We start from the raw sequence: 26,600 nt of genomic DNA, 5'->3' as shown, positions 1-26,600 counted from the left end.
ACTTGAAAATGAAAATGGCTTATTGTCACAAGTAGGCTTCAAATGAAGTTACTGTGAAAAGCCCCTCGTCGCCACATCCCGGCGCCTGTTCGGGGAGGCTGTTACAGGAATTGAACCGTGCTGCTGGCCTGCCTTGGTCTGCTTTCAAAGCCAGCTATTTAGCCCTGAGCTAAACAGTCCCTTGGAAAACAGTGACAGAATTGGACAGAGTTACCTTGGAGTTCTGAAGGGGAAATCATGCTTCACAAATCTACTGGAGTCTCTGAGGGTGCAACTAGGAAAGATAACAAGGGAGAGCCAGTGGATGTGGTTTATCTGGACTTTCAGAAGACTTTCAGCAAAGTCCCTCATAAGTGATTAGTGTGTAAAATTAAAGCGCATGGGATTGGGGATAGCACTGGGATGGATAGTTGGCAGACAGGAAACAGAGGGCGCGATTGTCTGGCCACATTATGCCGGACAAGCAGCTCACCGCGATGCAGCGTGGCCGGTGAAAGCCGGGAGACGCCACTCCCAGGATCTACCCGGCTCGCAACACCGCGTGAGATTCAACACAAACTCGTGGGACGCTGTAAGGGGAATCCCACCCACAATGGGCGGGATCACATTTTGGCAAATTTGCATATGAGAGTGAGGCAGTATGCCTTACTCTAATGCGCAGATCCCCACGGTACCTGAGGCTTTGAGATTCAATCCCTTCGCCTCGGGGACCTCGGGCAAGCGCCATTTGATGCTGGTCCGTGTTTGTGGACAAACGGGGACCAGACTGAAGGGCACTTGTGGGATCTCCAAGGAGATCGGAACCCCCCCAGCTGCATGCCCTTCGGGCAGGGTGTTGCCCTGGCAGTGTCTGCCTGGTACCGCTACCTGGGTGAGTGCCAAGCTGGCCTTTTTTTGCATGCACGTGCTCGGGCCAGGCTTGCTAATCCCACTCTCTCGGGAACTTTGTTTCCTTTTGGGAAGATCGTGCCCAAAGAGTAGGAATAAACTGACTTTTTCGAAGTGGCAGGTAGTGACCAGTGGGGTACTGCAGGGATCAGTGCCAGGACCCCAGCGATTCACAATATATATTAATGATTTAGATGAGGGAACAAAATGTAATATCTCCAGATTTGCAGATGAAACAGAGCTGGGTGGCAGGGAGAGCTGTGAGGAGGATGCAGAGATGCTTCAGTATGAGTTTGACAATTTGAGTGAGTGGGGAAATGTATGGCAGATGCAGTATAATGTGGAGAAATGAGAGGTTATCCACTTTGGTGGTAAAACAGGAAGGCAGATTATTATCTAATTGGCTATAGATTTAGAAGGGGAATGTGCAATGAGACCAGGGTATCCTTGTACACCAGTCGCTGAAAGTAAGCATGCAGGTGCAGCAGGCGATAAAGAAGGCAAATGGCATGTTGGTCTTCATTGCGAGAGGATTCGAGTGCAGGAGCATGGATGTCTGGAATATGTTATGCAATTTTGGTCTCCTTGTCTGAGGAATGAGGTGCTCATTCCAGAGGGAGTGCAGCAAAGGTTTACCAGACTGACTCCTGGGATGGTGGGACTGAAGTATGAGGAGAGTGAATCGGTTAGGATTGTATTCGCTGGAGTTCAGAAGAATGAGGGGGAATCCCATACAAACATATAAAATTCGAACAGGACTCGACAGGGTAGATGCAGGGAAGATGTTGCCGATGTCGGGAGTCCAGCACCAGGGGTCACAGTTGAAGGATCCGGGATAGACCATTAAGGACAGAGATGAGGAGAAATGTCTTCACCGAGTGAGTGGTGAGCCTATGGAATTCACTACCACAGAAAGCAGTTGAGGCCAAAGCATTGTATATTTCAAAGAAGGGAGTTTGATATATGCCTTGGGGCTAAAGAATATGGGGGGCAAGTGGGAACAGGTTACTGAGTTGGATGATCAGCCATGATCATAATGAATGGTGTAGCAGGCTCGAAGGGCCGAACGGCCTGCTCCTGCTCCTATTTTCTATGTTCCATTTTCTGGTGCCTTTAATGCTGTATAACATTCCAAGATGTTTCCCAGGAGTTTTACCAAATGCTGATCCACATAAGGACATACTATGACAGGTATGGGAAAGGTGTTAAGGAATGTCTTAATGGAGGCTATTTTTGGGCAGATCCGGTGCTGAGGGAATAGAACACTTCATCCAAGTGATAAAAAGAAAGACTTGCATTTCTATAGCACCTTTCACCACCCCAAGGCCTCCTAAACTGTTTTGCAACACCATTTGAATTGTAGAGAACTGGTGGAAACAAGAAAACTTGCAAGATCCCACAAACAATAACGTGATAATGAATGACCCGAATAATCTGTAGTTCATTGTTTGTTTTATTAGTACATGGGGTATGGGCATCGCTGGCCAGGCCAGCATTTATTATCCGACCCCATCCGACTCATGACTTTTGACCTTGAGTGGGAAACACAGGTCAAAGTGAGTTAAGGCAGGACTGGGCTCAACTGTCAGACCCCCCCCTGAAGTTATCAGGGCTCACACAAGGTAATGGCTACCTTGTAATGGCTATGGGCAGCACGGTAGCACAAGTGGATAGCACTGTGGCTTCACAGCGCCAGGGTCCCAGGTTCGATTCCTTGCTGGGTCACTGTCTGTGCGGAGTCTGCACGTTCTCCCCGTGTCTGCGTGGGTTTCCCCCGGGGGCTCCGGTTTCCTCCCACAGTCCAAAGACGTGCAGGTTAGGTGGATTGGCCATGATAAATTGCCGTTAGTGACCAAAAAGGTGAGGAGGGATTATTGGGTTACGGGGATAGGGTGGAAGTGAGGGCTTAAGTGGGTCGGTGCAGACTCGATGGGCCGAATGGCCTCCTTCTGCACTGTATGTTCTATTTGCACTGGAGAAGATGGTGGAGGGCTACATTGTTGAACCGCTGCAATTCTTGTAAGAACAAAGAGCAACAAAGAACAAAGAAAAGTACAGCACAGGAACAGGCCCTTCGGCCCTCCAAGCCTGTGCCGACCATGCTGCCCATCTAAACTAAAATCTTCTGCACTTCCGGGGTCCGTATCCCTATATTCCCATCTTATTCATGTATTTGTCATGATGCCCCTTAAACGTCACTATCGTCCCTGCTTCCACCACCTCCTCCAGCAGCGAGTTCCAGGCACCCACTACTCTCTGGGTAAAAAACTTGCCTCTTACATCCCCTCTAAACCTTGTCCCTCACACCTTAAACCTATGCCCCCTAGTAATTGACCCCGCTACCCTGGGGAAAAGCCTCTGACTATCCACTCTGTCTATGCCCCTCATAATTTTGTAGACCTCTATCAGGTTGCCCCTCAACCTCCGACGTTCCAGTGAGAACAAACCGAGTTTATTCAATCTATCCTCAGAGCTAATGCCCCCCATACCAGGCAACATCCTGGTATGCACCCTCTTCTGCACCCTCTCTAAAGACTCCACATCCTTCTGGTAGTGTGGCGACCAGAATTGAACACTATACTCCAAGTGTGGCCTAACTAAGGTTCTATACAGCTGCAACATGCCTTGCCAATTTTTATACTCAATGCTCCGGCCAATGAAGGCAAGCATGCCGTATGCCTTCTTGACTACCTTCTCCTCCTGTGTTGCCCCTTTCAGTGACCTGTGAACCTGTACACCTAGATCTCTCTGACTGTCGATACTCTTGAGGGTTCTACCATTCACTGTATATTCCCGACCTGTATTAGACCTTCCACGATGCATTACCTCACATTTGTCCGGATTAAACTCCATCTGCCATCTCTCCGCCCAAGTCTCCAAACGATCTAAATCCTGCTGTACCCTCTGACAGTCCTCATCGCTATCCGTAATTCCACCAACCTTTGTGTCGTCTGCAAACTTACTAATCAGATCAGTTACATTTTCCGCCAAATCATTTATATATACTACAAACAGCAAAGGTCCCAGCACTGATCCATGTGGAACACCACTAGTCACACCCCTCCAATCAGAAAAGCACCCTTCCATTGCTACTCTCTGCCTTCTATGACCTAGCCTGTTCTGTATCCACCTTGCCAGCTCACCCCTGATCCCGTGTGACTTCACCTTTTGTACCAGTCTGCCATGAGGGACCTTGTCAAAGGCCTTACTGAAGTCCACATGGACAACATCCACTGCCCTACCTGCATCAATCACCTTGCCTATCCTTCAGTGGGCCAACCCTTTCCCTGGCTACCCTCTTGCTTTTTATGTACGTGTAAAAAGCCTTGGGATTTTCCTTAACCCTATTTGCCAATTACTTTTCGTGACCCCTTCTAGCCCTCCTGACTCCTTGCTTAAGTTCCTTCCTACTTTCCTTATATTCCACACAGGCTTCGTCTGTTCCCAGCCTTCTAGCCCTGACAAGTGCCTCCTTTTTCTTTTTGATGATTATCATAGAATTTACAGTGCAGAAGGAGGCCATTCGGCCCATCGAGTCTGCACTGGCTCTTGGAAAGAGCACTCTACCCACGGTCAACACCTCCACCCTATCCCCATAACCCAGTAACCCCACCCAACACTAAGGGCAATTTTGGACACTAAGGGCAATTTATCATGGCCAATCCACCTAACCTGCACATCTTTGGATTGTGGAAGGAAACCGGAGCACCCGGAGGAAACCCACGCACACACGGGGAGGACATGCAGACTCCGCACAGACAGTGACCCAAGCCGGAATCGAACCTGGGACCCTGGAGCTGTGAAGCAATTGTGCTATCCACAATGCTACCGCGCTGCCCCTGAGGCCTACAATATCTATCGTTATCCAAGGTTCCCAAAATTTGCCGTATTTATCCTTCTTCCGCGGAACATGCCGGTCCAGAATTCCTTTCAACTGACATTTGAAAGCCTCCCACATGTCAGATGTTGAATTACCCTCAAACATCCGCCCCCAATCAAGGTTCTTCAGTTCTTGCCTAATATTGTCATAATTAGCCTTCCTCCAATTTAGCAAATTCACCCTCGGACCACTTTTATCCTTGTCCACCAGCACTTGAAAATTTACTGAATTGTGGTCACTGTTCCTGAAATGTTCCCCTACTGAAACTTCTACCACCTGGCCGGGCTCATTTCCCAATACCAGGTCCAGTATAGCCCCTCTGCTATAGTCCAATACGGTCTATAGTCCAACTAGATAAGGGGTTATACTGGAACTGGTATTGGGGAATGAGCCCAGCCAGGTGGTAGAAGTTTCAGTAGGGGAGCATTTCGGGAACAGTGACCACAATTCAATAAGTAAGGTAGGTACAAACTCTGTGTTTAGGGAGGGAGTTCCAGGTTTTTGACTCAGTCACAGCGAAGGAACGGTGAGATGGTTCCAAGTCAGAATGGTGAGTGACGTGGAGGTGTTCGCATGTCTCTGCCCTTGTCCTTCGAGGTGGCAGAGGTCACAGGTTTGGAAGATGATAGTGAAAGAGCCTGAGTGTGCTCCTGCAGTCCATCTTATAAACGGCTCCCACGGTGCGTCGGTGATGGAGGGAGTGTATGTTTGTAGATGGGATGCCAATCAAATGGGCTGCTGTATCCTGGATGGTGTCATGCTTCTTGTGTGCTGTTGGAGCCGCACTCACCCAGGCAAGTGGAAAGTCTCCCATCACTCTCCTGGCTTGTGCCTTGGAGATGGTGGACAGGCTTTGGGGAGTCAGGAGGGGAGTTACTCACTGCAGAATTCCAAATCTCTGACCTGCTCTGAGAGCCACAGTTTTATTTGGCTAGTCCAATTCAATTTCTGGATCAATGGTAACCCCCAGAATGTTGAGAGTAGGAGATTCAGTGATGTAAATGCCATTGAATGTCAAGGGGCATTGGATAAATGCTCTCATTGGAGATGGTCGTTGCCTGTTACTTGAGTGCCACTTGTCAGCCCGAACCTGGATATTGTCCAGGTCTTGCTGCATATGGACACAGACTGCTTCAGTATCTGTGGAGTGGCGAATGGTGCTGAACATTGTGCGGTCATCAGTGAACATCCCCATTTCTGACCTTGTTAAAATCTAACACAAATTGCTGATAATTGAAAGGTAGACGTTCGAGCATCTTTTCAAGCCTAAGTAAAGTAAAAAAAACAAGGGGCGGGATTCTCTGCCAGAGGGATTCTCCGCTGCGCCGGCAGAGCACCCACGGTCCGCGTGTTTCTCGACAGCGGGGGGGTGGGGGGGTGGCTACAATGGGAAATCCCATTGGCCGGTGGCGGGAATGGAGAATCCCGCTGCCGGCGAGGGTAGGGTGCCCAGGAAAATGTTGCTGGCGGACCGGAAAATCCCGCCCAAAGCCTCCAGGTGGAGCAAGACGGAGGAGTGAATTAGGGGTTAGTAACTGGTTAAGACTGGTTCCCATATGTCCTCAGGCCTGATGGATTGCAACATAGAATATTAAAGGAAGTAGCTACAGAGGTACTGTAGTAATCTTCCAAGAATCCTTAAATTCTGGGAAAGTCCCAGAGAATTGGAAAACTGTCAATGTAATACCTTTATTCAAAAAGGAGGAAGACAAAAAGCAAATAACTAAGGCCAGACTTCAGTCATTGGGAAAATTTTAGAGTCCATTATAGAATTTACAGTGCAGAAGGAGGCCATTCGGCCCATCGAGTCTGCACCGGCTCTTGGAAAGAGCACCCTACCCAAGCCCACACCTCCACCCTATCCCCATAACCCAGTAACCCCACCCAACACTAAGGGCAATTTTGGACACTAAGGACAATTTAACATGGCCAATCCACCTAACCTGCACATCTTTGGACTGTGGGAGGAAACCGGAGCACCCGGAGGAAACCCACGCACACACGGGGAGGACGTGCAGACTCCACACAGACAGTGACCCAAGCCGGGAATCGAACCTGGGACCCTGGAGCTGTGAAGCAATTGTGCTATCCACTATGCTACCGTGCTGCCCCCTATTATAAACGATGTAATAAGGGGCAACACGGTGGCGCAGGGGTTAGCCCTGCTGCCTCACGGCGCCGAGGTCCCGGGTTCGATCCCAGCTCTGGGTCACTGTCCATGTGGAGTTTGCACATTCTCCTCGTGTTTGCGTGGGTCTCACCCCCACAACCCAAAAAGATGTGCAGGGTAGGTGGATTGAACACGCTAAATTGCCCCTTAATTGGAAAAGAAAGAATTAGGTACTCCTAATTTTTATTATTTATAAATTTAGAGTGCCCAACTATTTTTTCCAATTAAGGGGCAATTTAGCGTGGCCAATCCACCTACCCTGCACATCTTTTGGGGGTGAAACCCACGCAGACACGGGGAGGATGTGCAAACTCCTCACGGATAGTGACCCAGAGCCGGAATTCAAACCTGGGTCCTCAGTGCCGTGAGGCAGCAATGCTAACCACTGTGCCACCATGCTGCCCTTAAATTTTTATTTTAAATAAATAGAGGATTGGCTAACTGATAGAAGACAGAGAGTTGGCACAAGAGGAGCTTTTTCAGGATGGCAACCTGTAACTAGCAGAGTGCCACAGAGATCAATGCTGGGGCCACAATTATTCAGAATATGTATTAATAACTTGGACAATAGTGACATAGGGAAGTGAGCACACTATTGCCAAGTTTGCGGATGACACAAAAGTAGATGGGAAGTCAGATGATGAGGATAACACAAGAGTCTACAGAGGGACATAGACAGGTTGGGTGAGTGGATAAAAACTTGGCAGATGGAATATAATGTAGGAAAATGTGAAGTTCTGCACTTTGGTAGGAAGAATAAAGGAGCTGAATATTATTTAAATGGAGGAAGGCTGCAGAAAGCTGCAGCACAGGGATGTGCTGACTGTATGAAATTGTTATACATTATATTTTGTGCAGTCTATGGCAAGGCCTGCAAGAAATAACAGGCTACAAGATGAAGGCATGTAAAATCGTCGGCTCCAACGCACCCCTCCCTGATGAGCTCAATGCATTCTATGCCCATTTTGAGCAAGAGGTCAGCGAGAGCGAGCCCTCCACCCCAGAAGCTGCGGATGAACTTGTATCTGAGATCACCACTGCAGACGTCAGAGCAGCCTTCTCGAAGGTCAACCCACGGAAAGCCACTGGCCCGGATGGGGTACCCGGACGGGAACTCAGGTCTTGCGCAGATCAGCTGGCGGGGGTATTCGCAGACATCTTCAACCTCTCTTTACAAACAATCTAAGGTCCCTATTTGCTTCAAGAAGACAACCATCATCCCTGTACCAAAGAAAAGTCAAGCAGCGTGCCTTAATGACTATCGTCCAGTGGCTCTGACATCCATCATCATGAAGTACTTCGAAAGGCTAGTCATGGCACGAATCAACTCCGGCCTCCCGGATTGCCTTGATCCACTACAGTTCGCCCACCGCTGCAACAGGTCCACAGCAGACACCATCCCCATGGCCCTGCACTCTACCCTGGAACACCTAGATAACAAAGACACCTATGTCAGACTCCTATTTATTGACTATAGCTCAGCCTTCAACACCATCATTCCTACGAAACTCATCTCCAAACTCCGTGGCCTTGGCCTCGGCTCCTCCCTCTGCGACTGGATCCTGAACTTTCCAACCCACAGGTCACAATCAGTAAAGATAGACAACAACACCTCCTCCACGATCGTCCTCAACACCGGTCCCCACAAGGCTGTGTCCTCAGCCCCCTACTATACTCCTTATACACCTATGACTGTGTGACCAAATTTCCCTCCAACTCGATTTTCAAATTTGCTGATGACACCACCATAGTGGGTCAGATTTCAAACAATGACGAGTCAGAGTACAGGAATGAGATAGAGAATCTGGTGAACTGGTGCAATGACAATAATCTCTCCCTCAATGTCAACAAAACGAAGGAGATTATCACCGACTTCAGGAAGCGTAGTGGAGAACATGCCCCTGTCTACATCAATGGGAACAAAGTAGAAAGGGTCGAGAGCTTCAGGTTTTTAGGTGTCCAGATCACCAACGGCCTGTCCTGGTCCCCCCATGCCGATACTATGATTAAGAAAGCCCACCAACGACTCTACTTTCTCAGAAGACTAAGGAAATTTGGCATGTCAGCTACGACCCTCACCAACTTCTACAGATGCTCCATAGAAAGCATTCTTTCTGGTTGTATCACAGCTTGGTATGGAGCCTGCTCTGCCCAAGACCACAGAAAACTACAAAAGGTCGTAAATGTAGCCCAGTCCATCACGCAAACCAGCCTCCCATCCATTGACTCTGTCTATAATTCCCGCTGCCTCAGAAAGGCAGCCAGCATAATTAAGACCCCACGCACCCCGGACATACTCTCTTCCACCTTCTTCCGTCAGGAAAAAGATACCAAAGTTTGAGCTCACGTACCAACCGACTCAAGAACAACTTCTTCCCTACTGCCATCAGACTTTTGAATGGACCTACCTCGTATTAAGTTGATCTTTTCTCTACACCTTGCTATAACTGTAACATTATATTCTGCAGTCTCTCCTTCCTTCCCTATGTACGGTATGCATTGTTTGTCCAGCATGCAAGAAACAATACTTTTCACTGTATACTAATACATGTGACAATAATAAATCAAATCAAAAAATCAGTAATGTAGTTAGAAACCTTGGTTTAAGACCCATACAGGATGTGGGGTCATAGAATCCCTGCAATGCAGAAGGAGGCCATTTGGCCCATCAAGTCTGCACCGACCCTCTGAAAGAGCACCCCACCCGCATGCATAAATCACAAAAAACTAGCATGCAAGTTCAGCAGATAATTGCCAAGGCAAATGGAATGTTGGCGTTTATTTCAAAGGGAATGGAGTAGAAAAATAGGGACGTCTTGCTAAAACTACACAAGACAATAGTTAGACCACAGCTGAAATACTGTGAATAGACTTGGTCTCCTTATCTAAGGAAAGATATACTGGCATTGGAGACAATCCAGAGACGGTTCATGGGATTAATCCTGATTTGGAAAGATTTGCTTATGAGGGGAGGTTGGGGGGGGGTTGGGCTTGTCCTCATTGGAGTTTAGAAGAATGAGAGGCGACCTTATTGAGACATATCGGATCCTCAGGGGAATTGACAGGGTCGATGCTGAGAGGTTTTTTCCTCTTGTGGGAGGGTCTAGGACCAGAGACAGAATCTCAGAGTAAGAAGTCACTCAGTTAAGACAGAGATGAGGAGGATATTCTTCTCTCAGAGGGTAGTGAATCTGTGGAATTCTTTACCGCAGAGAGCTGTCGAGGCTGGGTCGTACAGTATGTTCAATGTTCAGACAGACAGATTTTTAATCAGTAAGGGAATCAAGGATTATGGGGATAAGGCGGGAAGTGGAGTTGAGGATTATCACATTAGCCATGATCCATTGAATGGTGGAGCAATTGGGGGGCTGAGTGGCCTACTACTGCTCCTAGATTTGATGGTCTTATGGAAAGGTCATTGATGAAGCAGCTGAAGATGGTTGGGCCGAGGACACCAGCCTGAGGAACTCCTGCAGTGACGTCCTGGAACTGAGATGATTGACCTCGAATCACCACAACCATCTTCCTTTGTGCCAGGTATGACTCCATCCAGTGGAGAGATTCCCATTGACTCCAATTTTCCTTGGGTTCTTGATTGCAGGAGGTGGTGGCATAGTGGTAATGTCACTGGTTTAGTAATTCAGGGACACAGGCCGATGGAGACATGGGTTCAAATCCCACCATGGCATCTGCTGGAATTTAAATTCAGTGAATAAATATGGAATATAAGACGAGTCTCAGTAATGGTGACCATGAAACCATTTTCCATTGTTGTAAAAACCAACTTGGTTCACTAATGCCCTTTAGGGAAAGAAATCTGACGTCCTTACCTCGTCTGACCTACATGTGACTCCAGACACACATCAATGTGGTTGACTGTTAACTGTCCCCTGAAATGGCCGAACCACCTATATTATATTCATGGAGGATTATGGATTGGCAACACATACTGGCAAGCGATGCGAAAGAACAAAATTGCCGCACGCTGTCACTCTCACCTCTTGGGTTCAGCTCTTTTGTCCATGTATGGTCCAAGGTGGCAAAGAGCTGAGTGCCCCTCGCGGAACCCAGTGAACGTCAGTGAGCAGGTTATTGATGAGTAAGTGCAGCTTGACAGCACTGTTGACGACACCGTGCATCACTTTGCTAATGATCGAGAGTAGCCTGACAGGGCATTAATTGGTCGGTTTGGATTTGTCCTGCATTTTATGGACAGGACATTCCTATGCAATTTCCCACATTGCTGGGTAGATGCCAGTGTTGCAGCTGTATTGGAATATCTTGGATAGGGCGGCAGCTAGTTCCAGAGCACAGGTCTTCAGGACTGTTGTCGAAATGTTGTCAGGGTCCCAGGCCTTTGAAGTATATTGACTGAGGCATGGCATATTGGCCTTGACACCAGGGAGAACGCCTCCCTGCCCTTCTTGGAAATAGATTTTGTTTTACAAACACCTTGGACTGTTTGACAGGAAATGAATGTTTTAAATCTAATTGTGGTGAAACAGCACAGAATTCCAGACAATATACTTAAAGAAGGTTATCTGGCTTTCAATTTATATAATATCAAACTTGAACTGTACTGTGCGGAGTCTGCACGTTCTCCCCGTGTCTGCGTGCGTTTCCTCTGGGTGCTCCGGTTTCCTCCCACAGTCCAAAGATGTGCAGGTTAGGTGGGTTATGGGGATAGTGCGGGGGTGTGGGCCTAGATAGGGTGCACTTTCAGAGGGTCGGTGCAGGTCCGATGGGCCGAATGGCCTCCTTCTGCACTGTAGGGATTCTATGGTTCTATGTTACAGATTTTATGACTATAGTATATTTAGGGAAATAATAAATTTCACATTCAGCTGAGGGGGCTGCCATTGCCTCGATTTAACATCTCATCCACAACCGACAGTTTTATTTTCACTCGTTCGTGGGATGTGGTGTCCCCAGCAAGGCCGGAATGTGTTGTCCAGCTCTATTTGAATACAATGTTCCTAATCGTTTGCTTACTGTCAGAATCTTAAACGGCAAAGAGTCCACTAGGCAGCAGGTGACTGTTGAGTGGGAAGCAGGGTGGATAATTCCCAGTCTGCTAATGAGGTTGACAAAGCCAGCGCCTTTGAAGATGGGTTTCTTTGATCCAGGTGATAGCACCTGAGGCTGCGGCAACCACATCTTCAGCAGTTTCAAAGTGTGCAGTTAGTGGCCTGTCTGGGGTGGCAGGGTAACACAGTGGTTAGCACTGTTGTCTAATAGCACCAGGGTCCCGAGTTCGATTCACCGCTGGGCCACTGTCTGTGCAGAGTCTGCACGTTCGCCCCGTATCTCCGTGGGTTTCCTCCGGGTGCTCCGGTTTCCTCCCACAAGTCCCGAAAGACGTGCTGTTAGGTAATTTGGACATTCTGAATTCTCCCTCTGTGTGCCCGAACAGGCGCCGGAATGTGGCGACTAGGGCCTTTTCACAGTAACTTCACTACAATGTTAATGTCAGCCTACTTGCGACACTGATAAAGATTATTATTATTATTGTCTTGACTCAAACGTTTTCTGCAAATGAATTGAGGATGTGGTGAAGCAGTTTGGCAACAATGTTCCTGGCACAACAATGATATCGGTGCTTCAATCCATCAGTGAGTTCCTGATCTTAGACGTGTAATTCAGAAAGGTGCCAGAAATTTAATTAGACAATGAACGATGTGTGGGAAGAGAACAGGTTATTCAGCTTGTTGAGGTCCTAAGTCAATGTACCTCAGCATCTCCGAAAAAAAGCAATAACAATTTTCAATTGTATGGTGCCTTTAACATCTGTCTTCTCAGGTGAATATAAAAGACCTCGTGGTATAACTGACAGGAGAGTAGGGGAGCTTAAAGCAATGGTCAACTTTTCAACACCATCACTAAAGACAGGCGATCTTGCTCTGCACACATTGGCCGAGTTTCCTATAACGGTGCCTGCACTTCAAAAGCACATCATCGGCTGCAACATAAGTTTAGGGTGGCCCTGAGGCGGCGAGAGGCACTAAATAAATGCAAGTCTTTCTTTCTTTTCAAGTTAAGAAGTCTTACAACACCAGGTTAAAGTCCCACAGATTTGTTTCGAATCACTAGCTGCGCTCCGAAAGCTAGTGATTCCAAACAAACCTGTTGGACAGGAAGTAAACCTATTGGACTTTAACCTGGTGTTGTAAGACTCCTTACTGTGCTCACCCCAGTCCAACACCGGCATCTCCACATCATTTATTTTTAAGCATGAGGTTTGGTGATTGGAAGTAAGACACTAACAGTGAATCTGCACTCACCGAAAACCTCAGCAAATCATCGGCCACTGGGCAACAAGTTCCGTGTGAAGGAGCAGTGAGACCAGAGTTATCAACAGCATTCAAAGCTTCGTCGACAATCAGGGAGAGGCCGGTAACCCCACTGCGGAATGTAACACCAGCCAGGGAGAAGGGAAAATAGTTGAGACAAAGAAGATTTTGCATCACTCCGTGGAAAATCGGTTCAATTCTTTTGAATTCCAAGGCAGCGGCCTGTGTGCGCGAGATGGAAGAGGCAACAGAAATTCCACAGACGCATGAGGAATTTCAGAAGAAGTTTCGTCTGAATGGTTCCAAGATTTCCAAAGGATAGTGAATGGGTTACTGACTAGCTTTACAAAGATCTATTTTAACAAGCAGGTGCTACTAAACCGTTTGAAACCCCATTGAGGCTGAAAAGCCCATTCCAACTCTCGGACATTGTAATGCTTATTGTTGTGTGTGTGAACAGCTATCAAAGGCCTACACTCCATCCCATTTTTACGTGACAAACTCCTGGGCTTCCCATCATTTATTCCCCCTCACAGTGCATTCCTCATTTGAGTGAGAAGTTAGGTATCAACTGTATCTCCCCGGGTATCACTATCACTATCTTGTGTCTGTAAGCGGTGGGTTTGACCCATCCCAGAAACCTGGGCAGAATTTTATGGCCCCATCTCAGTGGGAATGAAAGATCTTGGCAGAGGGAGGGACGGTGAAATCCCACCCTGGAGTACAAAATACACGCTGACACTCCCAGCGCAGTACTGAGGGAGTGCTGCAGTGTCAGGGGCTCAGTTGGCTGGACTTTTGGTTCGTGATGCAGAGCGAGGCCAGCAGCGCGGGTTCAATTCCCGTACCGGCTGAGGTTATTCATGAAGGCCCCGCCCTCTCAACCTTGCCCCTCGCCTGAGGTGTGGTGGCCCTCAGGTTAAACCACCACCAGTCAGCACTCCCCCCTCAATGCGGACAGCAGCCCATGGTCATCTGGGACTGTGGCGACGTAACTTTTATCAAACAACAAACCCTATAATTGGTCATTTTTTAAATTGCTGTTCATGGAAACTTGTTATAGACAATTTGGCCTCTACATTTCTGACATTACAACTTTAATACAACATTGTCAATGATGACAATTTGTATTTGCATAACACCTTTACTGAACTAAAATATCTCATTGTGCTTTGCAGGGCTTTGAACAAAGTAAACTTCACATGAACCACATATGGTGATATTAGGTCAGGTGATCCAAGGTTTGGTTAAAGAGATGGTTTTCAAGGAGAGACTTAAAAGAGAAGAGAGAGGTGGAAATGTTTAATAATAATCTTTATTATTATCAATAAAATAATTTATTATTATTAATAAAAATCCCCTAGTCGCCACACTCCGGCGCCTGTTCGGGTACACTGAGGGAGAATTCAGAATGTCCAAATTACCTAACAACATGTCTTTCGGGACTTGTGGGAGGAAACCGGAGCCCCCGGAGGAAACCCACGCAGACACGGGGAGAACATGCAGATTCCGCACAGACAGCGATCCAGCGGGGAATCGAACCCGGCCCCCTGGCGCGGTGAAGCAACAGTGCTAACCACTGTGCCACCGTTCCGCTTAGGACCCAGAGAGCTAAGGCACAGCCACCAATAGTGGAGCGATTAAAATCGTGAACATGAGGAAGGCCAGAATTTAGAAAAGTGCAGAATAATAAAAATAATTATAACCTGTATTAGTGTCACTATTAGGTTTACATTAACACTGCAATGAAGCTACTGTGAACATCTAGGAGGGTTGGAATGCTAGGGGAGGTTGCAGAGATAGAGAGGTGAGGCAATAGGGAGGAATTGGAAAATGAGGATTAGAATTGGTGTTGTTGAACCGCGCAGGTCAGCGGAGTGACAAGTGAATGGAGTTTGGAGCAAGTTATGGTCTGGAGCACAGAGTTTTAGATGTGTCCAAGTTTATGGAAGACGGGAAGATGGGAAGATGGGCCAGGAGAGTGTCATGATATTGAAAAAGAATATGACTGAGGGGCAACATGTAGATAGCAAGTGGGAAGGCTCTATCCTTGGGAACTCGGAGAAATGGTGCAGGAATGGGAAGAGAATCCATTGAAAGTGATCCTCCGGCTATGTCTAGGTGGATAGGAATGGAAGGAAGGAAACGTGGTGCCACTCTGATGGAAGTTCTCATGACCAGATGGATTTTTACAGCAACCTGACAATTTCAGAATCACCTTTACTTACACCAGCATTTGATCACCAGACTTCCTTCTACAAATAATTTTTCAAACTGCCCGAGTGAGGAACCTTTCATTGGATCACAAATCCAGAAACATCACCGCTACATTACATAGCCATCAGTTACAGCAAGTGAAAGATAAAATCAGCACCAGCTAAGTTACAGGAGATTTTTCACACATCAAAGTGGATACAGTGGGAACATTTCACGAGCCCAATATTACACTTCACAATGACAACAGTGTAAACCTTACTGTTAGTTCCCTGAATACATTACATTGACTTTGCAGACACAGAATCAGACCATTCAACCCACAGGTGCCTGCTGACCCTTCTGTTCCACGTGAGCTTTTCCCTACCTTATCGCATCCCACCCTAGTTGCATGTCAAGCAGAAATGTAAGCTTTACCTTAAATCGCACTCTCTTCACGGACTTCTTGTTGTCTAAGTCCAGCACCGTTGGGAGTTTCTCTGCAAGGCCGCTGGAATCAAGTGTTCGACAGACCTGAGGGCTGGGGCCCTGCCAGACCCCCGGATTTTGTTGCTTCTTCTCTTTCATACTTTACCCGGCCCTCAGCTCACGAAAGCTCCCGCCGCCACGATCACCATGTCGATTGCCTCAGGAAAGCGGCCCCGGAGTCAAGGTAAATCTGCCCTCGGGGCCCGGAGCATTCACCCCTCCTGATTCCTTCCTTCTCTCACAGTAAGTGAATGGAGCTTTGCAGCTACAGTCGGCACAGCGTGAGCTTGTCGGGAGAACAAAACATTCCGAACTCTCACCGTGTACAGACAAGAACTGCGGTCCTCCTATCCGCCTCCCCCCCCCCCCCCCCCCCCTCCCCAGGCTGCCTGCTCAAGTCGGCACTATAATTCAAAAGGAAATCTTCCTCCTGTCTGTGTGCAGTGATGAAGCAGGAACTAACACATGCACAGACTCAGAGTTCCCACCTACACTCCACCCCCCCACCCCACTGAAAACTAAACACACAGCTTCCTAACTGAAATCAGGTCGACAAAGAATAAAATGTTAGTTAACCCCAGAGGCAGTGCAGCTCAGAGAAGCGGGTTAACTGGAATGCATAAACTTTTTTTTACGTTTCTATATTTTCTCTTTTCCTCTCCACCCCTGACTCTTACTGGGGGACAATTTTTGTTCGATCGTTAGCAGCCCCCCTGTATCACATCCGGTACTTCAATTCCAGCACAGCAAAGTTCCACCAACAACAATAAAAATGATGATCAGATTAGCTGCTTTTAGTGATGGTTATTGAAAGATGTATAGTGGTAAAGGAACCAGGGAGAAATGTCCTGCTCTTCTTCCTATAAAACTGTAGGATCCTTTATGTTCGCCTTGGGGGGTAGATGGAACCTTGATTTAAAGACCTCATCCAAAACCCACCCCCTCCAACAGGGTAGCACTCCATCAGTAGGACTTGAACCCACTACCTACGAGAGACAAGACTGCTGTGCGTGAGTCGTGGCTCACCACAGGCTTGCTGTCAGGCAGAGTGAACATCAAGGTCCTCCTCTGCCCACAGTCGCTGGGCTCAGCCGATGGGCGAGGAAGGATTTGTTGAAGTGTAGTCACTGCTGTGGGAAATGTGGCAACTGATTTGTGCACTGCAAGCTCCCACGGAGACGTGATGACGGCCAGAGTAATATGTTTCGTGATGTCAGTTGAGACTTACTAACTTTGAGGCCACTGTTCTTGATTGTTATCCAATTTTGGAAATATATATTTCTCCATGCTCCCGGTGCCTAATTACTGAGGTATTGTGATGGCCGTGTTTCCTGGAGGCTGAGGAGAAAAAGGCTGCCTGTGCCAGTCCGACAGAGCGAAGCGTCGTTGACTGCTGATGTCCTTGGGGATTATCTCTCCATTGTTCATTGTGTCTAGTATATTGGATGCCTCGCTCTCTGTTGACGCCTCCCAGGGTCAGTTTTATTAAAGCAAATGCAGAAAAATAAAACAAAAAGGGAAGGCATCCGTGATGCCACAATTTGTTATTCCTGTCTGACCCGGAGCAACTGGATGGAACGTTGGCAACGAACCATTCTTGGCACTTTGATGAGAAAGCTGAAAACTGAACAGAAAATTGTGGAGCAAATCCCTGCCCTCAGCCCCTCCACCCCCACCACTTCACCCTTCAATCGTGGAATAATAATAATCTTTATTAGTGTCACAAGTAACTTCATTTGAAGCCTACTTGTGCCAATGAGCGATTTCCATTTTCATTTCATTTCAAGGAGGCTTGCATTACCACTGCAATGAAGTTACTGTGAAAAGCCCCTAGTCGCCACACTCTGGCGCCTGTTCGGGTACACGGAGGGAGAATTCAGAATGTCCAATTCACCTAACAAGCACATCTTACGGGAGGAAACCGGAGCACCCGGAGGAAACCCACACAGACACGGGGAGAATGTCCAGACTGCGCACAGACAGTGACCCAGCGGGGAATCGAACCTGGGACCCTGGCGCTGTGAAGCAACAGAATTTTTATTTTTAAAAAGATAAATTTAGAGTACCCAATTAATTTTTCCAATTAAGGGGCAATTTAGCGTGGCCAATCCACCTACTCTGCGCATCTTTGGGTTGTGGGGGTGAAACCCACGCAAACACGGGGAGAATGTGCAAACTCCACACGGACAGTGACCCAGAGCCAGGATCGAACCTGGGACCTTGGCGCCGTGAGGCATCAGGGCTAACCCACTGCGCCACCGTGCTGCCCACTGAAGCAACAGAATTAACGACTGTGCCACTGTGCCGCCCCTAAGGCTACAGTCTCTCATTGTCAATGGAGACACAGAACATGGCTCTGTACATGTGACAAATCATAGATTATCATAGAATTTACAGTGCAGAAGGAGGCCATTCGGCCCATCGAGTCTGCACCGGCTCTTGAAAAGAGCACCCTACCCAAGATCCACACCTCCACCCTATCCCTATAACCCAGTAACCCCACCCAACACTAAGGGCAATTTTGGACACTAAGGGCAATTTATCACGGCCAATCCACCTAACCTGCACATCTTTGGACTGTGGGAGGAAACCGGAGTACCCGGAGGAAACCCACGCACACACTGGGAGGATGTGCAGACTCCGCACAGACAGTGACCAAGCAGGGAATCGAACCTGGGACCCTGGAGGTGTGAAGCAATTGTGCTATCCACAATGCTACCGTGCTGCCCTGATGGCAGGATGCTGGAAACGAATCCTCACACCTTGCGAGGAACGGGTCCTGGAGGTTGCGGGGGCGACCGAGGGATGTAGAGGCAAAGTTCCACCGGCGCCCACCCAGATGGCCTGTAACACATGAGTTGTTAATGCCATACTGAATGACCCATCCCTCCCACTTACAACATGCCCATTCTCCTGCAGAATCTTCATTAGACGGTGGTGGCCCACCGGTGGTGGTTCCTCTCCACATCAATCTCTTTCTCTCTTTCCTCTCTTCCCCCACACCCCATGAGAACACCTCGGTGGGGAGCTCCTTGGAATTCGTGGCACAGCTGTCATCCCCACTCTCCACCAGCGCAAAGACACACCTCGATGGGCGACAGTAGTGGACAGGCTTCTGAGCCATATTCTGGTGAGTATCACCGAGTTTCAATGCACATTAGGTGGAGGCTGGAACGCCCAGGGGAGACAGCAGTCCGAGCTCTGCTGGATCCCAGAGCCCAGCTGCATCCCAGTCAGATGCTGATCCTCCGGACCAGGTTTACCCAGAGCTGATGCAAACTTTAGAATCCCTACTGTGAAGAAGGAGGCCAATTCGGCTCATCGAGTCTGCACCGGCCCTCTGAAGGAGAACCTTACCTGGGCCCAATCCTCACCCTATCCCCGTAACCCCACGAGGGGCAATTTAGCATAGCCAATCCACCTCACCTGCACATGTTTGGACCGTGGGAGGAAACCGGAGCACCCGGAGGAAACCCACGCAGACACGGGGAGGATGCGCAGACTCCGCACAGTCAGTGACCCAAGCCGGAATCAAACCTGGGACCCTGGAACTGTGAAGCAATTGTGCTATCCACAATGCTACCGTGCTGCCCACTGCTACATGTGACAGATGTTACACGTGGTCGGGGCATCCGGGAAGTGGCTCAAATACAAAGTAGCGCCGTTCCCTCTGACCTTTCGGACTCAATCGAACATTGAACAGTAACATTATCCACCTTCAGGAGGAGTCCATTCAGCCCCTCAGGGCTGCTGCACCACTCAACCAAATCACGGCTGATTCGTACTCAAAATTAAGTTCAAGCCTTTGTGTTCAGTAATCCTGGCCGAACAAAAATATAACAGTCTTGGAAAGAGCAAATTGACCCCCCAGGATTCACAGGCTTGGACAGAGTTCCAGATTTCTGTGACACCTTGTGTGAAGGATTGAGAAGGAAGGACAGGTGAGAGTTCGGATCCCAGTATCAATCATTGCATCATTGGCTGGATCACAAAGTGAATCAGCTTCCTGTAACAGGCCACTGCCTTCACCTCTCCGCTGTTCCCATCAGTTGATATACAAAACTTACAGAGTGTGCTTTTCCAGAAGCTGCAAGGACAGAGGAGTGAGGCTGATTGACATTTTGCTTCCGATATTTAATACATTCAGCCCATTCACCCAGCTATGTTACAACCACAGCTGTTCACACTGTTCATTGGGCAGGATGAAGTGGCAGCAACTTAACCGCGCTGACTGCCAGACTCTTCCAGGAGCAGCTCCCCATTAGGGTCAGCCACTGAAACCTCGAACCTGTTCCACTTCCCAACTCGCAGAGGCTGGCGCGATGCCATCATTGTTGAAGGGTGTCAGGGTGGGACTATTGACTCAGGCGCTTGCCCAGAGTTTGAAGGTGGTTAGAGATTGGAGAGGATCTCAAGAAGGCACAAAGAAAATTCCAATGTTCCCCCCACCATGACATTACACCCCTCCCAACTCTGCCCAATATCACCGCACACATCACAAGGGCACAAGCCATAAAAACGCACAAATTGATCATTGCTTCACTCCTTTAATGCTTTTTATCTTGAAAAACACATCTTCCAGCTTTGCCCCCTCTCAATTCCTCCCCCCCTCTCAATTTTATCCCCATCCTAGCTTTGCTCCCTATCTCAACTCTAACCCCCCCATTCCCAGTTTTCCCCCCTCTCCCCCAGTTTTATTCCCTCTCCCAGTTATAACCCCATTGCAGGTGTGTTTCATTGTAAACCCCACTCGGCCCACCCCCACCTGAGATCCCGGGGGAGGACTTCCCGGGAAGCTGCAAACTTCCGTTGGCCAGTTGACCGGCAATGAGAAACATCGGAAAGTTCAATTTAAATCTGAAACTTCAGATGGTCCCGGAGCATTTGCAAAGGGAAGGATGCAGATACTGCGGAGGGCAGCACGCAGGGGGAAAGAAGCAGTTTCCAGGGCCGGGAAAGCAGTGTTTTAACTGCAAGAAGCAAAATCATTTCACACACAAGTACTTCACCAGAAAAACAGCAGAACAAGTGATGGCCACTGGAGAGATAGCAGCAGAAGAGTCTGATGAAAAGCTAGACACAATACAGCAGGCTGGTTCTGGCAAATCTGTAACAAACAAATGGGCGAGGTTCTCCGTTCCTGAGACGAAGTGTTGATGCTGGCGCGGGATTCGGGGAGTTCCAGGACACAAACAACAGCACCGCACCTAGACCGATTCCGGTACTGTTGAGGGGCCGGTACCGGCGCCACATGGAACACAATCGAATCCAATGAGAAACGGTGCGGGGTTCGCCGGGTCCGTGATTGCCACTCAGGAGGCTGACAAGCTGCAGCCGCGTACACCACACTTCACTCCCCACACACACCATCGCAGCCAACAAGATGGCAGCGAAGAGAGTGGCCCCGAGATTCACCAACGCCAAGCTGGAGGTCCTCCTGGTTGACCCTGTGCCCCGGCCCAGGGAGGAGGCTGCCAGCCGCCGCCATTCGTCATGCCTGGGCACAGGCGGCAGAGACGGTCAGCGGCGTAGGCAACACTGTCCGGACCGGCGAGCAGTGCCGGACGAAACTGCACAACGTCCTCAGGGCGGTCAGGGTGAGGAGTGAGAAGGCAGCACTGTGCCCTGGCACTAACCCCATCCTGTGCCCTGGCACTAACCCCATCCCACACACCCTTAACACCACCCCTCCACAAATGAGCCGGAGGGCATCCATACCCCCACCCTGCATCATATGCCGGAACCTATACCGGCGCCATTGCCTGGTGCCCTGGCCAGTGAGGACACCAGCTACCCGTCCCCTGGGCTGCATGCGTCGGACTGTCTAACACTGTTGTTTCCTGTCCCCCCCCCCCCGGTCCACCCACCTCCCGCACCCCCGGAGAAGGCCACCCATAACCGCCGGGAGCAGGAGAAAGCTGAAAGGGGACCCTCGGACCTGCAGTCCACAACGGTGGCAGAGTAGAGTGTCCTGGATGTGGTCAGCGGCCCGGATGAATGGGAGGTTACCGGGATGGAGTTCAGCCGTGAGCGAGGAAGTGAGACCCTGTGGAGTTGCGGTTCCTCGTGACACGTGTGTCAACCATACCCCAACCCCAACCTCACCCACCACCCCCATCCCCACCCTCACCCCCACCCCAACCCCAACCTCACCCACCGCCCCCATCCCCACTCTCACCCCCACCCACACACCACCCTCACTCTCCCCCTTCAACCCTTCCCTCACCCCCACTCTCACCCCCACCCACACACCACCCTCACTCTCCCCCTTCAACCCTTCCCTCACCCCCACTCTCACTCCCACTCCATCCTCACTCCCAACACCCCCCTCACCCCCACCCTCACAAGCAACCTCATCCCCACCCCACCCTCACCCCACTCCACCCTCACCCCCACCCTCATCCCCACCCCACCCTCACCCCACTCCACCCTCATCCCCACTCTCAGCCCCACACCACCTTCATTCTCACCCCCACTCCACCCTCACCCCCACCCTCATCCCCACCCCACCCTCACCCCACTCCACCCTCATCCCCACTCTCAGCCCCACACCACCTTCATTCTCACCCCCACTCCACCCTCACCCCCACCCTCATCCCCACCCCACCCTCACCCCCATTCCAGCCTCGTCCCCACTCTCACCCCCACACCATCCTCACTCTCACCCTCAGCCCCACCCTCACCCCCACCCTCACCCCCACCCTCACCCATAACTTCATCCCCAACACACCCCACCCTCACCCCCACTCTAAGACCAGCCCTCCCTCCCACACCTTTCTGCAAAGAGTGGTCCCATCCATTGTGGAGATGCAGTTGCAGAGCCAGGGACTACCTGAGGGGCTGTGGGCGAGCATCCACAGGGGAGGTGCCAGAACATCGCAGCACCTTGGACACCACCCCTCCAGACCCAGGCACACCTGGTGGGCAGTGGGCAGAACAGGGTGGCACCACGCCACCCGGGACACCCGAGCAGCAGCTGGGACCATCCAGGCAGGTTTGCCCCAGGAGAGACCCGCCAACGGGGACCCAGATCGCAGGGCAGGAATCGCAGTAGGCCGCCTCCACTCCTGCTGTACCTTCTGGGGAACCACCAAGACGTAGCATTAGGGCCCGTAAGGCCAGAAAGTTAGACACCAGTTAAGTTAATAATAACAGCTTATTGTCACAAGTAGGCTTCAATGAAGTTACTGTGAAAAGCTCCTAGTCGCCACATTCCGGCACCTGTTCAGGGAGGCCGGTACGGGAATTGAACCCGCGCTGCTGGCCTTGTTCTGCATTACAAGCCAGCTGTTTAGCCCACTTGCTAAACCAGTGGAAAGTGGAAAGTGCGACTGCGGGCAGGAGTCAGACGTTGTCAAACGATGCGGAGCACCGGGGCTCATCGTAAGCGGGTTGTCATCATCCTCCATCCCATGGACCAGACCCGCTGTTACTGCCAAACCCAGGGCCCCCACCCCATAGTGCAGCAGGTATGTACCACAGAGGGGGTGTCAGCAGGGGGGCTGGTTGGGGGTGGGCAGAGGGTGTGGCATGCGGTGCCAATGCCCTGGCCAATGCCCCCCCACCACCAAATTGGTGAACCTAGAACGTTTAGAGCGTCCTGTGTGTGTTGGCCCAGGTGCACATGTCATGCGGCCTTCCTGTAGCTGCCTGGGCCCATGTCCTGCCCAGCCTCCCCCTCCCCACATCCTCCTTGTTTCTGACCATGCCAGTGAAAGGAAACGCACAAGACGAAAATAAATGAGGCCGTTCTTCAGGAAATTAATCCTGTACCGAGACTACATCACATCCCATTCAAGCTTCTCTTCCAACAGGAAAAAAGCTACTGAAACCAGATGTAGCAACAGGCACGAGTGAGGAGATAAAAGTGAAACAACCGAAAACTAAATTTCAGTTTGACGAGACTGTGCCAACAAGACAATCACTGGAGAGCCAGTCAGGGTGAAAATCTTCAACCTGCTCAACTGGAGTGCCATGGAGACTTGGCACTTGTGCAGAGAAATTACCACCTCAATTGTATGACGTGGAAGTGAACCACTAAATATACCAGCAAAACTGCAGGTACAGCGGAACAACTAACTGTTTCTTCACAGCAATCGGCCGGTCAGGAAGGAGGGGTCCCACCAGAGGTACTGAGTACAGATCTACCATCAATCCCAGAGCCCACCTACCCCCAACAACTCCAATGAAGCAATAACAGTTACCAAGGCAACAAGGACAACGGGAATGACATGCTCCGGACAAGGAACGTTACCATGATAAAGAGACAATGTCAACACGCACGCGTTCTATTAAGAGATCTGCACGGTATGTGTGCAATGCGGGTGCAGAGATTGATGAGTAGGGCAAACGATTGGTAACGATGCACAGGAACAGGGGATATCCCGTGGGTAGCTTGAGTAACTCACAGTCACACAGGATTGTGCATGCAAATATGAATTCTGTTCGCAAGGAGAAAGGGGATATTTGCATCTTTTTAAAAATGAAAACTGAAAAGGAATGTTTGAGTTTTGGAAATGCAATCCTGTACTGTCTGTCCATCTGGTTTGCCATAGTCATGTCATTCTCCTATTAAGCAGGAACTGTCGGCTGCCAGTTCAATAAAGACTCACTGAGACTTCTGTCTGTTACATGAACCACCCCCAGTACTGCACTCGAGTGAGTCTGCATTTTTATGCTCATGACCTTTCTTGAGGCAGCTTCCAAAGCCCCGGACCTCTTCCGCCTCGGGGGATAGGGCAGCAGATACATGGGAACACCATCGCCTGCAAGTTCCCCTCCAAGCCACACACCGCCCCGACTTGGAAATCTATCGCCAGTCCTTCACTGTCGCTGAGTCCAAAATCCTGGAACTCCCTCCCTAACAGCACTGTGGGTGTACCTACGCCACACGGACTGCAGCGAATCAAGAAGGCAGCTCTCCACCCCTTCTCAAGGGCAATTAGGGATTGGTAATAAATGATGGTCTAGCCAGTGATGACCCCATCCTGCAAGTGAATAAAACAAAAGTGTGGCATCATCAATTGTTCAATCTGGGGTTCATAGAAAAAGTGACCCTTCACCCAGATCATTCTGCTGAAATTGAAGTTAGGAAGCAGGGAAAATAGCCAAGGTTTTAAACAGAATGTCATGTGATCATTTATATTTTGTCCCTCTGTACATCTTATGTAACTTTCTGAGGGATGTTTTGTGTTGGAACCTATACAAATACAACAAAAAGAGCGAAGTTTTTATAGGGTCAAAGTTTAGGCTATCAACTAAGTTAATTCATTTCAATTTTAGGACCTTTCACAACAATGTATGAAGGGTTTGTAGGGGAAGAGAGTAAGGCTTCTGACCATTTATATCCAAGAGTCATAGAATGGTTATAGCACAAAAATAGGCCATTCAGCCTGTGGTGTCCGTGCTAGCTCTCTGCAAGAGTAATTCACCTTGTGCCAATCCCCCTGACTTTTCCTTACAGCCCTGAAAACATTTCCTCTTCAGATAATGATTCGATTCTTCCTTGACTGCCGTGACGGAATCTGCCTCCACCACATTCTCTGACAGTTTGCCACGTCAATAAATCACGAATGCACAAATTTCCACCAAAGATTAGATACAGAGTAAAACTCCTTCCACTCTGCAACGATACTCTGGAGCCACAGCCTCAAAATAGAGCCCCCCACTGTAACTCTACTTCATGCTGTGGTTCAGCTAGTGGTACTATTATCTCCCAGTCAACAGGTTATGAGTTCAAATCCCACTCTAGCACATAGTCTAGAGGGCCAGTTCCAGTGCAGAATGGAGGGAGTGCTGCTTTGTCAGAGGTGCCAACTATCAGATGAGATGAAGAAGAAAAGGGGTTTTTTCCACCGCATAACATTTACACCATTTCTCTGCCATGTTGGAGGCTTAGGGGGCCAATCTGCACCCAAATAATGGCCACATGTCCGGGCCAGCAAGTGGGATGGCACGGTGGCACAGTGGTTAGCGCTGCTGCCTCATGGCGCCAGGCACCTGGATTCGATTCTGACCTCAGGTGATTGTCTGTGTGGAGTTTGCACTTTCTCCCCGTGTCTGCGTAGGTTTCCTCCGGGTGCTCCGGTTTGCTCCCACAATCCACAGATGTGCAGGTTAGGTTGACTGGCCATGCTAAATTGTCCCTAAGTGTCCAAAGGTTAGATGGGGTTATGGGGATAGAGCAGGAGATTGGGCATAGGTAGGATGCTCTTCCGGAGAGTCAATTGTTTCAAGAGGGAAATATGAGAAACCTGGGACCAGAAATGGGATCGAAGATGTAACAAGCAATTTAGGGGTTAACAGACTGAGGGAAAAACAACTAGCAAGGATTCAGAGGGATATGCCCACACCTGCCCTGAGTTATATTGTCTCGTTCAGACTTAAACTCATTACACAGGATGCCCCTGTTCAGTCAGGATGATCCACTCAAGATCCATTGTCCTTTGGGACATTCTGGTTTGACCAGCTATTAGCTCATTACAGAGCCTCTTTTGTCCATAAATGGGAAATTAGTTGCATATCAATAGCATGGCTCAGTTATTTTGTATACACGGGAGTGGGAATTCAGACAGCTAAGATACTGATAATTGGTTCAAGTCTGGACACCTCAGGAAAGAACCTTTGTTTGAGGGGCTGGGTAGAGCTCAGCGAAAGAGAGAAAGAATCCTGTTTTAATAGGTGGAAGAGA

General features: G+C 49.3%; 1 protein-coding gene across 21 annotated transcripts in view; it reads right to left on the bottom strand.

The window, feature by feature from the left end:
* The window catches only part of phldb1b (pleckstrin homology-like domain, family B, member 1b), a 405,781-nt gene that overhangs the window by 369,388 nt on the left and 9,793 nt on the right, over window positions 1–26,600 (bottom strand). For 10 of the 21 annotated variants that reach the window (XM_072486404.1, XM_072486405.1, XM_072486407.1 and 7 more), the window contains exon 1: window positions 15,860–16,240. The exons of 1 other annotated variant lie outside the window; for it this stretch is intronic. In XM_072486404.1, coding sequence (XP_072342505.1) covers window positions 15,860–16,009 — 150 coding nt within the window. In that variant the 5' untranslated portion in view covers window positions 16,010–16,240. Of the gene's footprint in view, window positions 1–15,859; window positions 16,242–26,600 lie in introns of those variants that run through there. 10 more of the 21 variants (XM_072486401.1, XM_072486409.1, XM_072486410.1 and 7 more) reach the window with 3 other exon arrangements.

This window comes from Scyliorhinus torazame, chromosome 21 (assembly GCF_047496885.1).
Source record: "Scyliorhinus torazame isolate Kashiwa2021f chromosome 21, sScyTor2.1, whole genome shotgun sequence".
In the NCBI taxonomy this organism is placed as follows: Eukaryota; Metazoa; Chordata; class Chondrichthyes; order Carcharhiniformes; family Scyliorhinidae; genus Scyliorhinus; species Scyliorhinus torazame.
This window is presented reverse-complemented; position numbering and strand designations above follow the sequence as displayed.